Genomic DNA, 14036 nt, shown 5'->3' with positions numbered 1-14036 from the left:
TTTCTTTTTTGCCAGTTCATTTAAAAAAATAATAAGTATTAGTATAAGCACCTCTAATTCTGAGGTGGGGAGATGGTGCCTCAAGCTTCCCTTCAGCTCTTCCCTCTGACCTGGAATCCCAAACCAAGAGCTCCCCGCTCCTGCTGAGTGCCAGCAGCCAGCAGTGGGCCTGCCCCCTAGTCTGCACTCCCGGTGTGCTGGCCCCCTTTCTCCCAGGGTAACATCTCAGCAGCACAGCTGGGCTAGCATCCCCAATCAGCCAAGGTTCCCTGAGTCTTCAGACCCGACTCCTCAGAGATGAAAATCCTGATGGTCTCCAAGTCTTCTTGGCTTTCCCCTAGTTTATGTTCCCTCAGCGGCACAAATTTGTCCTGTTATGGGGGAAATCCAAAAAGCCTGAAATTTACTCCCCTCCTCCTTTACCTTCCCAGAATCCTCCTCCACCAATTGTATCTTTTAAGCAATTGATTTCTTCAGAGGAATTGAGTTGGTGTTTTAATCTTGTTTCTTCCTCATTTTCTCCTTCCCTTTCCTCCCTGCCTTCCTTCTCTTTCCTCCCTTCCCTTTCCTCCTTCCTTCCTTCTTTCCTTCCTTCCTTCCTTCCTTCTTTCCTTCCTTCCTCCTTCCCTCCCTTGTTAAGGGACAGATCAGTTCTCCCAAAGCTCCACAGCTCCCAGAGCTCCACATAGCATCTGAAGGAGTTGCAGGGCAGCCTTTGTTGACACAGGTTTTGGGGACTGGGAATGAGATAAATTGGAAGCAGAGGGAAGAAGAAGAAGGTCAGACAATGCAAAGGCCTCTCAGTCTCCTTTTATCATCCTCTCGCAAGAGGGGATCCATTCTGGGTTGGATCTCCAGCAGCCACTGGCAGGTGACTCCCCGTGTATTCCAGCAGCTCCAGATAGCACTTCCTTCGTTCCCTCCCTCCCCTAAAGTCTTTCCAGGATAACTTGAGCTGGAAAATCATTTCATTTCCATCTCTTCCTGTCATTCTAGAATCTGTTCAGAGGCTTGATTTCAAGTTGTTACTTAGGGAAAATGGGGAGAGCTCAAGCAACTTCCGGCTTCTCCCTGCTATCTTGGCTCTGCCCCAATCTAGAGCATTTTTTGGTGACTACTGATTGCTATCTTTGATTTCTTCTTCTAAAAACTGTTCATATCCTTTGGTCATTTTAATTGGCAAATGGTTCTTATTTTTATAAATTTGGCTTAGTTCCCTTTATATTTGAAAAATGAGGTCTTTATCAGAGAAATGATGTCTAAGTTTTTCCCCTTTTAACTTTTCCTTCTAATTTTGGCTGCACTTGGGGGAAGGGGGATGCAAATTAATTTCATCTAATCAAAATGATCTATTTTACTTCCTGTGATTATCTCTCATTTGCCATAAGCTTTCCTTCTCCACAGATTTGACAAGTGCTTGCTCTACTTTGGTATCATTTTTTGTCTAACTCATTTATTCAATTCGACCTTATTTTCGTATATGGTGCCTAGTTTCTGCTAAACTGCTTATGGTTTTTCCCAGCAATTTTGGGCAAATAATGAGTTTCCATCCAAAAATCTTGGCTTGGAGAGTTTATCAGACATTAGATGGGCAGGTAGGTGACACAGAAGATAGAACGATGGGCCTGAAGTCAGAAAGGCTCAATCTTCCCAAATTCAAATCTGGTCTCAGACAGATACTAGCTGTGTGATTCTGGGCAAGTCATTTTACCTTGTTTGCCTTCATTTTCTCATCTGTAAAATACAGGCTGGAGAAGGAAATGGCAAATCACTTTAGTGCCTTTGGCAACAAAACCCTAAATGGGGTCACAGAGAGTCAGACTGAACAACAAAAATTTTGTACCTGATCTTCTCACTGATCCACTACTCTGTTTCTTAGCCTGTACCAAATTATTTTGATGATTACTACTTTATACTACAGTTTGAAATCGGGTACGACAAGGCCATTTCTTTCATAATCTTTTCATTGGCTCACTTGATATTGACCTTTTGTTCTTCCAGATGAATTTTGCTATTGTTTTTTCTAACTCTATAAATAGTTTGGCATAAGCCTGACTAAGTAAATTAACTTGAATAGAATATATATGTATGTTATATGTGTACTCTTGTCTAAATTGTATATTTACAATTTATGTATATGTGTATATATATATTAGTTTAACTTATTTATGAGCAATTCCTATTTCTGTTTAGGGATGTTTTTACATGAAACATTTTTTGTATTTATGTTCATACAGTGCCTGGCTTTGTTTTGGCAAGTGGACTCCCAAGTATGTTTATATCTTTTAGTTCTTTTAAATGTAATTTCTCTATTTCTTCCTGCTGGATTTGCTGGTAATATATAGAAATGTCGATGACTTGCTTTTAATTTTTTTATTCTGCAATTTTGCTAAAAGTTTCAACTAGTTTTTTAATTCTTTAAGATTCTTGAAGGATTCCATCACATCATCTGAAAGTAATGTTTTCTCATTGCCTATTTTTATTCTTCCATTTTCTTTTTCTTGTCTTATTGTTATAGTTTCTAATACAAATGTTGAAAAACTGTGATAATCAACATTCACCCTGATCTTATTGGAAAGGCTTCAAGTTTGTTTTCTTACAGATAATGCTCTCTCTTGGTTTTAGATATTGATGCTTATGTTTTCCAGTGTTAATAGAAATGGGTATTGCATTTTATCAGAAGTTTTCTCTGCATCTATTCATATACTTTTTTTGGGGGGGTTTTACTAACCCAATTATCAATTATGCTTATAGTTTTCTTAATATATAAACAGCCTCACATTCCTGGAATAAGTTCCATTTAAACACAGGGTGTGATCTTTTAAGGTATCTAAGTCTATATTCTATTGTCCCCCCTACCTTTTTTACTTTAGCCAAAGCATAATAGATTCTGCCCCAGGCTCTTTATTTTAACTGTGCGTATGCGTGTTCCCAGTGTGTTTCTCATAAACACATTGTTGGATTCTGGTTTTTAATCTATTCTGCTATCCACTTCCATTTTATGGGTGAGTTCATTCCATTCACATTCATGTGTATTACTAACTGCACATTTCCCTCCAGCCTGGTTTTTCCCCCACTTTATCCTGGTCCTCCTCCAAGGTCTCTTTTTATTTCTGACCATGGCCTTCCTTTATCTGGTTTCCCTTTTTGTCGCTATCATTGGGATTCCCCATTTTCTCTTAACTTCTTTCCCTCCACTTTCCTTAGTAAGATAGCACTCCATTCCCAACTGAGCGTGAACGTCTCCTTTTCCCTCTTGGAAACAATTTAGACTAGAGTTCAAGTACTGCCCAGCCTCCGTCACTGTCCCACTAAGGCTACCCTGGAGCCCCATTCTGGTACCATCACCGTCCATGGGACCTTCACTGGGGGCCGGGCATACAAAGACTGGAACCTAGAGTTTTGGAGTGAGCGGAGACCCCTCCCATGGGATGAGGTCACGAGCCCCCAGCCATGTCGACCTCAGTTTCCCTAGCAAAGACCTTCTTGTGTATGATAGAATGGCAGTTTCCACACAGTGTGGGATATGTTCCTCAGAGATCAGTCTGCAAATGGTACAAATCTGACATAGAACACCATTTATGTGCTGAACACCAAGATGTTACTTTATTAGTTGGATTTTTTTTTTCCATTTCTGTCACACATCTGTGAATGTTACACAATGAAAAAATTCAGACAGCTGGAAGCCACTGACCAGATCAGCTGGTATTCCTGTACCCTCTTAACACATCGCAATTCTTACTTGGCGGGTTATCCTGAATTCATCTCTGTTTTGCTAAATCTGTTCATATTCACGTCTATCCTTAAAATTCTGTGTCAAGATTGTCACATCTTTTAAATACAGATAGAATTGTTAGAGGTACATAATTATATATACACACATACAGAAAAATACAAGACTAATTGTTTTCACACAATATTTAATTTATACACTACTGTAACTCTTATGCAACTTTTAAAGACAAGTTAAGGGGTACAAGAAACTGTTTAGAGCAAGTACATAGTTTGGTCCAATATTATCTTAATGTAATGGTTATTCTCTCCCTCCTTTTCACGGGACAACAGCCCAGGACAGACAACACATGCACAATCATTCACTTAGGAACAAATGGATAAAAGACAACACTCAGACCGACATCTGAACGCCCAGAGGTTCCACCAACCATCCACAACGACTAAGGCTGTCTCACAGCTCTGCAGCATAAATGGTCAACACTGCTGTTTCTAAAGTGAGCACCATATATATATATATATATATATATTTATATATATATTTATATTTATATACACATCTATATATATATACATCTGAATATAAAAACTGTTGGAAATCAAATACATAGGGGGTTAGTTAAAAGGTGCCATTCCAAGGCTGTACATAATCACAGGAAAAAAGTATTTACAATACTTGGAAAAAACAGCTGCAACAAAGAGTTTATTGCCAATGCCCTTTAGAAGTAAGCGTCTCTCCTCCTCCGAGGGCAGCCTCACGCCTCCGTGAGCCCCCCAGCTTCACCGCTGGCCCTTGGGAAGATCCCACCTTCTCCGGCTCCAACCTCACATCCACTCTCATGGTGTTGGACACAGAACCTTCACCCTGAATGTGCGTTGCCGCTTGACACACGGGCCTGGACCAGAAAGGAGACCCGGGTGTGCAGCCCCGTCTGCTTGGTTAAGGAGGGAGACTGCGTTCCAGGAGCAGTCACATGATCCATGACCGGGAGAGGGGGCCACAGGCCTAGAACCCAAGGAAAAGTCGCTTCTGTTCTTTGGTGCTCCGCCCACTCTCCGCCAGACCCGGGCGAGCTGGGTCACTCTGGACACATGGCGACTGGTCCGCCTCCCCTCTCCCCACCTGGGCCCTAGTCCTGTCAGCCCCCACCTCATCCCCAAGGTCACAATCTCTGCTTCTGAGACCCAGAGAACAGCCCAGAGAGCCCCCTGCCCAATGCGAAGAGAAGAACCTGCTATCTACCCTACCTTATAGAACAAAAGGACCACCCAAAGTGGTCTTCAAGAAGAGTCAAAAGCAAGAAGGAAAATCGTTATTATAGCAAGGAGATGAGAGTGAAACAGGAAAGCTTCCCACAAAGAAAAAACATGAGAGGGTTTTTTCTCTATCTTGGGGTGTGTATTTATCTGTGTGGATGTGTACACACATATATGTGTACATATACATATGTATTGTATGTACACACACACCCGCCATGTTGGTTTATGTCCAAATTAGCCCATTTTGGGGGCAAGCTGAACATGGAGGAATAGAAGAACTGGAAGAGAAGACAATACTATTTTCAAACTCCTGCAAAGAGTCAAAGAGGGATTTAAAAAAATAGAATTCTGTCCTAATGTTCCAACATAAATGTACACCCCTGTTTAAACCTTTCATTTCTTGCTGAAACGGCACCCTGTGGGCCTAGTGACCACAAGCGTTACCTCATCTTAAGGGAAGCCCTGGGGGAGGCTCAAATTCACAAGTTTCCGTTCCGTGGGGACAAATCTCTAGCTGTACTTAAGACTTCATTGATTATCGTCATCGTATTAAAAAATCAGATTGTCTGCCTCTAATAGAACACACCACTGGGGGGAGCTGCCCAGCGCTCTGGGAGCTCGCTCCCGCCAGCCCCAGGTTCTCTTCCGCTCCAGCCGGCCCAGATGCAGGCCAGAGCTCACCGGGGTGGCCGGGCCTTCCTCGGGCAGCCCGGCCCGGCCCTCAGAGTTCTCAGCATCCCAACATTATTGCTTTGGTTCTAGTTCAAACACAAAGGAGCAGAGGCCACATAGCCCATGGTTCTGGTATCACAGAAGGTCAGAACAGGAAGGAACGTTTTCACGAACAAAAGCATGTTTCTCTCTAGATTATAAGTGCAGAACAGGAAATTTCTAAGTGCTCCATTTACATGTAGGCTCCAGATCCATATTTTAATTTAATCTGGACCTTTGTATTAAAATTATAAATGTAGAAATTACACCATGAAATAAGACTATTCAGCGGAAAAAAAAGTGTCGCGGCTAGCAGCATGCACAAAGACCATGCATTGTCATCTCACCGAGCACACAAACAGAAAGGAGCCATCACTGCTCAGAAGCCCAAGGTCTGAGACAACCACAGGGGTACAGTGAGAGAAGGTGGGGGTTCACAGCTCTGAACAGCGAGGGGGGAGGGGGAGAGAGGGGAGAGCAGGGGAGGGCCCGGGCCCTCAGATGACCTGGCAGCAGCTGGCAGGCCCCGAGGCGCAGAGCAGGCCCTCCTTGGGGCCGCGCTGGATGTTCACCGAGATGGTCTTTTCGCACAGAGGTAGTTGTAAGACGCTGTTTTTCAAGTTCTTGCTCTTCAGCCTCTCCAGCCCTTCGGCCGGGCCCACCATGCGCTCAGAGAACAGCTTGACGCGGGGCCCCGGGGGGGCCGGCCCGGCCGAGCCCACGCACATCCTCCAGGCCGATTTCTCCTGAACGCGCACGCTGGATAGGGCCCAGGCGCTCTGCGGGTCCAGGAGGCAGCCGGCGCCACCGCGGATCTGCGCACCCAGGCACAGGCTCATGAGCTTGAGGCTCTCCACCAGCTCGCTGGGGCCGGCGCAACGGCGCGTGCTGCCTGAGGGGCCCGTGCTGCCACCCCCTGCACCCCCCGAGGGGCCTCCGCCTCCCTGGCCACCACCGTCGGGGCTGGCCTTGTCCGGGCCACGGCTGCCATTGGCTGGTCGGCTCTGGCCGCCGCCGTCGCCCTGGCTACCCGGCGGCCCCTCGCTGCTGTCCCGGCGGTGCCACGAGTAGGTGAAGCCGCTGTCCTTGTCCAGGCGCCGGCGGCTCTCCGAGTCGTCGTCGCTGGTCTCGGAGCTGCTGCAGCTCGAGCCGCGGCCCTGGCTCTTCCGGCGGTGGTAGCGCTTGTGCACCGTGCCCGGCGAGGCGATGTTCATCTTGAGCCGACTCAGCTTGGGTGGCAGGTTCTCGTCCATGTCGAATTCGTCGTCCGACTCGCCCTCCTCAAAGATCTGGTTCAGCACTGGCGCGCTCTTGCGCGAGGTCAGGCGGTTGGTGACGGAGGGCTTGCGCCGCAGGACCACCTGTGTGGAGAGGGAGGAGGGCTTCTTGTCCTCCTCGTCCTCCTCCTCATCCTCCTCCACCCGGAACAGGCACTTACGCCCACTGGTGGTGGGCTTGAGGCTGGCCGATGGCACCACGGACAGCGGCGGCCCAGTCAGCTCTGTTGCCTCCTCCTTCTTGGCCGCAGAGTCCCCGAGAGCCTTGTTCCGGTGGCCGTTGAGGACGTTCTCCGCTGTGCGTGCGGGCGACTGGGGCACAGGCGTGTGGGACAGCGGGGACGCAGTGAGGTCATCTTCCAGGTCCTGGGGAACGTCAATTTTCGTGGGCCATGACTGCCTGTTGGAGAGGAGACAGATGATTTACTTCGGGAAGACATGTGCAAAGTGGAGCGGAGAAAAGACTTGGGCAAAACGACAGAGACCATTGCGTTAAGCCACAAGCTGCCAGGGAGAGGCACCTGAGCCCCGCTTGTCTCCCCTAGACCGACCCTCAGGGCCCATAACTCTGACCCAGAACACCCTTGCCATGGAGCACCTCCACCCACACACTGACCCGCCCCACAAGGGGTGTGCAAGGCACCTCCATTTCCCCTAACACCAAGCCTCCTCCCCTCTCTTCCCTTCACAACATACGCCCTCCTTCTCCCCGCCCCCCCTCCCCCCAAACAGAAGCAGTTGCCCAGCTGTGAAACACCAATGTCAGAGCAAGTTGGTGGTGAGCTTTAAGAGTAGGGAAGATCTAAATTCAAATCCTACCCATGTAACCTTTCTCAGCTTCCTTTTCCTCACTTGTAAAATGGCAACGATAATGGCACAGAGCAATCAAAAGAAAGAACAAACATAAAGTGCTTGTTTTCCAAATCTTAAATCTCTATACAAGTGCTAATTATTGTGAACAGTAAAAACCCTAAGATCAAAGAATAAAGTTTATTTTGGAAGCGGGACTCAATCTGAGGTGGCTCCCACTCTGATAAAAGAAAGCATCAAAGACAGGGCACAACAAAAGCTCCTCAGATTGAGCTTGGAGTCCAGCAGGGTCTAACCCCATGGGTAAAGCTGGCCCAGAATCCCTTGCAAATAATAACCAGAGGACCATTATTCCTCCTCTGTCTGCTGGCTTCCCTAACAAGTCACTGGAATCACCGTTCCCACCCAACTTCATCAGCCCCCATAATTTTTATGGCATTATTGTCCTCATACTGAAAGCCACTAAGTCACAGAAAGAAATCCATTTCTATTTGCAGGCAGAAAAGCCTGTTCCTTAATTTAAAAAATAACCTGTGGTAGCTCAGTGTTCAAAGTGGTTTTGGATTCTCCAGTGAGTAATAACAGGTACCTGAACCTTGCCCTCTTGGAACCTGGGCTCTGCTGTCCCTTCCCTCCCTGGTAGATGCCAAACCCTGACTGTCTCATGCATGTCAAAAGCATGAGTACTTGTAGCAAAAGAGAACTCAAAGATCGCATCACATATGTAGGCACTTGTACATGGAAAACACATGTATGTTCACATACAAACTCATTTATATACTCACATGCACACACTCACAGTACGCATATACAGTCAGATTGACTCACAATACATATATGCATGTGCCCAAATACATAAACACTCTAGAAAGCAGTATCTGGAGCACTGAATTCTGCTGTTACGTGAGAAGTAATTATGAGGACATCTTATTTTCAAATGTCTTCCTGTTCCTCTATTAAGGTCCTTCTTTCTGATGGCCCCTGAGATTGTGCCCTCTCAGGCCAGCCAAGCTAGAACAAGAATGAATGGCTGTAGGATGACCCTCACCAAGTCACTGATGGAGATCTCCTTTGTAAAATGGGGATAAAAATAGCACCTTTCTAGAATGCTCTACAATTTCTGGCTTTGACCTAAAATTGGAAGCTCTTATGGGTGGCCATTGGTCCGTAGGTAATGAAGGTGTTTGGGCACAGCACCTGAGAAGCAACATCTTTTAAGTTATTTTAGGTCTGTAACAATATTCTTTCTTGCCAATGAAATGATGAGACCCTGAATCAGACAAGTTTAACCCTAACCATCCCAACAGGTCCTCATGATGGACTGACTCATGTCTGACTCAGAAGAATGCTAAATATTCTTCTGAAAAGAGAAAAGAATTTTTCTTAATTTTTCATTCTATAAAATTTCTTTAATATATAAACAAGACTATTGAAATCACCTCTCTACCTGATCTAAGAATAACTTCTGACCTCAAGAGGCAGTAGAAACTGCTTCAAATACTCCTCAAATGCTTGCCAAGAAATAAGCTACTAAGGCTGAAGGCTCTAGAGTATTCATTTTCTCTTTTTCAAGATAGACTTTGTTATCTACTCCCCTAAGCCCTTTGGCCTCCTCCCCCCTTCCCTAGTATTGTGCAGAAAGCACCACCATCTTCTCAGCCCTGCCAACTCACAATCCCAGGGTGTCCTGGATTCTTCCCTCCTTACTGTCCTTTCCCCTCATCCAGGCTGTTATCAAGGTCTGTCCATTTCACCTCTGCAGCATCTCATCCCTTCAACTTTTGCCCATTTCACCTCTGCAACATCTCGTCCCTTCAACTTTTGTCCATTTCACCTCTGCAGCATCTCTTGTCCACTTCACCTTTTGTCCATTTCACCTCAGTAGCATCTCTTGTCCACTTCACCTCTGCAGCATCTCGTCCTTTCATCTTTTGTCCATTTCACCTCAGCAGCACCTCTTGTCCACTTCACCTCTGCAGCATCTCGTCCTTTCATCTTTTGTCCATTTCACCTCAGCAGCACCTCTTGTCCACTTCACCTCTGCAGCATCTCGTCCTTTCATCTTTTGTCCATTTCACCTCTGCAGCACCTCTTATCCACTTTACCCCTGCAGCATCTCGTGTCCATTTCACTTCTTGTCCACTTCACCCCTGCAGCATCTCGTGTCCATTTCACCTCTTGCGTATCTCTTGTCCACTTTTCACCTTTATAAATGTCTTGTCCATTTCATCTTGTTTCAGTTTCCCATCTGGAGCATCTCTTGTCCACTTCACCTCTATGTGCTGTCTATTTCACCTCTTGTCAATTTCGCCAGTATCTCTGGTCAGTTTCACTTCCCTAGCACCTCTTCAGTAGACACCCTTTCTCTCTTTGACATGATCCCCTCTCTGGTGCAGAGCTGAATTACTGCAATAACCTGCAGGAGGGACTCTACCTGCCCAAATTCTCTCTCTATTTCAGTCCATCCTCTATTCAGCTACTAAATAAAGTGATTTTCCTAAAATACAAGTTTGCTCATTATCAAGTCCCACCTCCATCTCCCTTAGCAACCTCCAGCGGTTCCCTATCACCTCTAAGAGCAAATACAAAATGCTCTGTTTAAAGTCCTTCATAACCCATCCTCCTTCTATCTTTCCAAGCTGTATCACAGTCTACTAGATTATGTTCTTAATATGTTTTTCATTCATTTAGTACTTGCTCTGTACTTATAACCTAAAAAACTACACACTCCAAGACCTGAGAGCCGTAATTTTTTTTCCATTAAAAAAAAAGTTTCTGAATTCAACAAACACCAAATGAAACTAGCATTTAACTTAAACTGTGGAATGTAGAAATGAAAAACTGGAAATCTGTATTATTTCAAGCTTCCTTTTCAAGTACATACATTATTTCCAACATCTAACTTTCAAAGCTGTCTTGCTCGTGTGGACTTTTCATTAAGGGGGGAGAATTTCTGTCTCAACTTCCCCTCCATACTCCCTTGCCCTCAGAGTCTTGATAAAATGCGAAGCCTGGAAGTGAGGCCTCTTAACTAATGAACCTCATTAAACTGAGGTGAAAATAAGGCCTGCATGTGCCCAAGGCAAGATCTGAAAAATGTTCCCCCTGGAATCGAAGCCTTCCCAGTATTGCATATAACTTGGTTAATCACAAAATCAATACCTATATGCCACGAGAAGCATGATTTGGGGGCACTGAAAGTGTGTACACTCCGCTCTGAGGCAGACCCTCTACCCCAGTTCTGCTGGGGTTCTGCCACTGAGCTCTGGAAATTATAAAACAGATAGAAAACGTAGCCAGTGCATGAAACCTCCCAAAAGAAAAGGAATCATGCTTCCCATGGTCACCAATTGTCTGAAAACCATGATGGAGTCACTTTCCTGGGCTGGACAGAGAAAGCAGACCTTCCCATGGGGGGGACCATCTCCCACAGGGGAAGGGCCTTGGCCCAAAGAAACTGCAGCAAAAATTGAGGGAAAGGTACGTGGAAATGAAGATGACTCTTAGAATGAGGGATGAACCCAAACCCTTCGCAGTAGAACCCAGAGGCCTGGAGGGAGGAAGGACCTCAAGGAAGGTGCCTCACCTCTGTCTGCCTCAGTTTCCTTATCTATAAAATGGGGGTTGTGGTGAGGACCCCATGGCACTTAGCGCTACATAAACGCTACCGTTGTGTTCCCCCACCAAGAGAACTCTCCTTGAGAGGCTGGCTAGCTCCAAGGCTGCCCCACCCAGTCCTGTTTCCTGATGTTCCCCACCCAGGGAAGGAGGGGAGAATTGAGGCCCTCAGTGACTCTCCCCCCAGGTGGGCTCGGCTCACCAGAGGGCCTCTCTCTGGTCAGGAAGTATGTCCCCTGCCCTCCTTACCTGAATTGGGCTTTGATGTTACTGGGGCTGGCCGACCTGGTCTGGATCTCCTTCTCCTGCTTTTCTCTCAGGATCCTCTCGGCGAGCAGGAAGTAGGTGGCCGTGATGTGATTGTACTTGTTGGTCTCCAGGGCCCTATAAGGGGGAGAGGTCAAGCAGAAGGCAGGGAGTCAGGTGAAGAGCCATAGGCCATTGAGCAACTTCTCTCTGGCTGGAGTCTGGGGATGCAGACAAAGTGGGGGTGACCCTCCCAAAGAGCAGAGGACATCAGGAGGCACTCCGGACTGCAGCAGCCCCCAGACCACAAAGCTGGGCTGACCTTTCTGCCCAAGACGCACCCACCATGCTGCCAAAAAGACAAACTTCCGGGGGTCGAGAAGACACCGGGGCAGCCATGGAAGGAGGGCAGCAGCACAGGCGGTTTTTCACAGAGACAGCTTGAACTGAGCTCTGCCTGAGGTCCCCCCTGTACCACGCATCATCCCGTCTCGTGGGGGAGCTCTGGTCCTGCCACCGCGCCACAAGAATCACCACAAAGTGTCAGCCAAATTTCTACCTGGGATCAAATGAGTCATGGCAGATGTAAGTGGTGAATGCAACAGACTCATCAGTGCTATTTTCTATAAGGGAAAACAAACGATTATTTAAAATTGAGGCTGGTTCAAGTGGACGAGGACAGTCTAAATTAGGACAACCTATTCCAACCAATGCAAAGGCCACCATTTTCCCAGCGTTGCTAACAGGCTGGAGGCTTCTCAGTCATGGCTTAGCTCAGGTGAGGGAGACAGATGATGCCCTCCAGGGTGGAGATCAGCACAATGGGGCGAAGCTCACGCTCAAGGGAGGGCTGGATCTCTGCTGCTTTTCTGGATACCTAAGGGGGCAATGCCATCACCCTTGCCAGGTCCCCTACAAGGATGGTCCAGGAACCACATCATGGCTGTTGACTTAGCATCTTAAAATTGATTTTCACATTAAAAATACCACTTCCAAGTCAATGTGAAGAAGGTGGCTCCCTATGGCCTGCAGATCCAAGACCAAGGCTGGTTGGCTTTTGAAGCTCTTGATCCCCTGGTTCCCCCATCTCCCTCCCTAAATAATCCTCCTTGATCCAGTGCCCCGGGCCTCTAGCAGCTCCAGGAGCAAGACCCTCCACCTCTGGCTCGGGTCATTCTCTCTGCCCATCCCCCATGTTGGGAGGGCTCTCCTTCCTCCCTCCCTTTGATTACTAAATAACCTCCCTGGCTTCCTTCAAGTCCCAGTGAAAACCTCACCTTGTACTGCCTCCCTGGCGTAGAACTGACTTGGGTCCTATTTGTTTGCTTGCTTCTCCAGGGCTTTCTGTATTATACTAAGAGACTCACCCTCTTCTCTCTGCTCTGCAAATTAATCAACATTAAAAATATTTTCCAGCAAGCCTTTGCAGCACCTATCTCACAGAGTATGGGACTCCGCAGAGGCCGGAGAACCCGAGGAAGTAAGTGGTAGCAGGCAGCTCTTTTCCTGAACTTTCCTGGACTGCTCAGGGGTCTTCAGAGCCAAGACCCCCCTTTACCCCCCCGCTCACTTACTCGACAATGCTCTCTCGGTCGGCAATGTCGCCGAGCACCATGCGCTGAATGATGCTGTTGTGCTCCTCCTCAGAAAGGTTTTTGTATGAAACAAGGGGGATGTTATACTTGGTGGCCGGGGACGGGTCAACACCTTGGAGCCAGGGGTGCGTCTCGATCTCCTCCAGAGAAGCTCTTCTCTTTGGGTCCCTCTGCAGCATCCGAGTAATCAGGCTGGAAAAGGACAGGATCTCTCAGACCAGATGCGGGCAGTGGGAGGAGGGGGGGTGCCCATCTATCAAGTCTAGCTCATCCCTAGCACTGAGGAAGGAGGGAGTGAGTGTAAGCAGAAAGGGAAAGCTAGAACTCATGTGGCACACCCAAACACACCCACACAACAGTCTCCTAAAACCAGCAATTAACCAATGTAACAAAATAATACTAGACTTTGGGTTTTTTTAAGTTCTCTCTGGCCAAGGTTCCATTGTGGCTCATTATGCCCAATCAGGGCCATCAGCTAAGAAACAGGAGAAAAGGCGTGTGTGGGACTCAGGGAACCCCCATGTTAATGTTAATGTTGCTTCAGAATCAAGTAAAAAGCCAAAAAAGCGAGATTTTATTGCAGACCAAGGCAGACAGCCACATCTCCCCATCTTAGCCAATGGGACTCCCTAGGCCAGGCCCCTCCGGGGACAAGGGGTCTGCGATCTGAGCCTTATGATGGTCCAGAACTCTTGGGCCACCTCCAGCCTGAGGCAGGAGGAGGCCCCACAATAAAGCTATCTAGAGCAGGACGTGTTGGTCAAGAACCTGCTGTGAGATGCTGACA

The 14036-nt window shown here is 47.1% G+C and overlaps 1 protein-coding gene across 1 annotated transcript in view; it reads right to left on the bottom strand.

The window, feature by feature from the left end:
* Positions 1 to 5895: 5895 nt before the first annotated feature.
* SNRK (SNF related kinase) overlaps positions 5896 to 14036 on the bottom strand; it is a 44098-nt gene continuing 35957 nt past the window's right edge. Inside the window, exons 4-6 of the mRNA XM_052000291.1 lie at positions 13229 to 13441; positions 11658 to 11792; positions 5896 to 7380 (exon numbers count right to left, since the gene is read on the bottom strand). Of these exons, the coding sequence (XP_051856251.1) occupies positions 6201 to 7380; positions 11658 to 11792; positions 13229 to 13441 (1528 nt within the window). The 3' untranslated portion in view covers positions 5896 to 6200. The remainder of the gene's footprint in view (positions 7381 to 11657; positions 11793 to 13228; positions 13442 to 14036) is intronic.

Source organism: Antechinus flavipes, chromosome 5 (assembly GCF_016432865.1).
Source record: "Antechinus flavipes isolate AdamAnt ecotype Samford, QLD, Australia chromosome 5, AdamAnt_v2, whole genome shotgun sequence".
NCBI classification, from domain to species: domain Eukaryota; kingdom Metazoa; phylum Chordata; class Mammalia; order Dasyuromorphia; family Dasyuridae; genus Antechinus; species Antechinus flavipes.
This window is presented reverse-complemented; position numbering and strand designations above follow the sequence as displayed.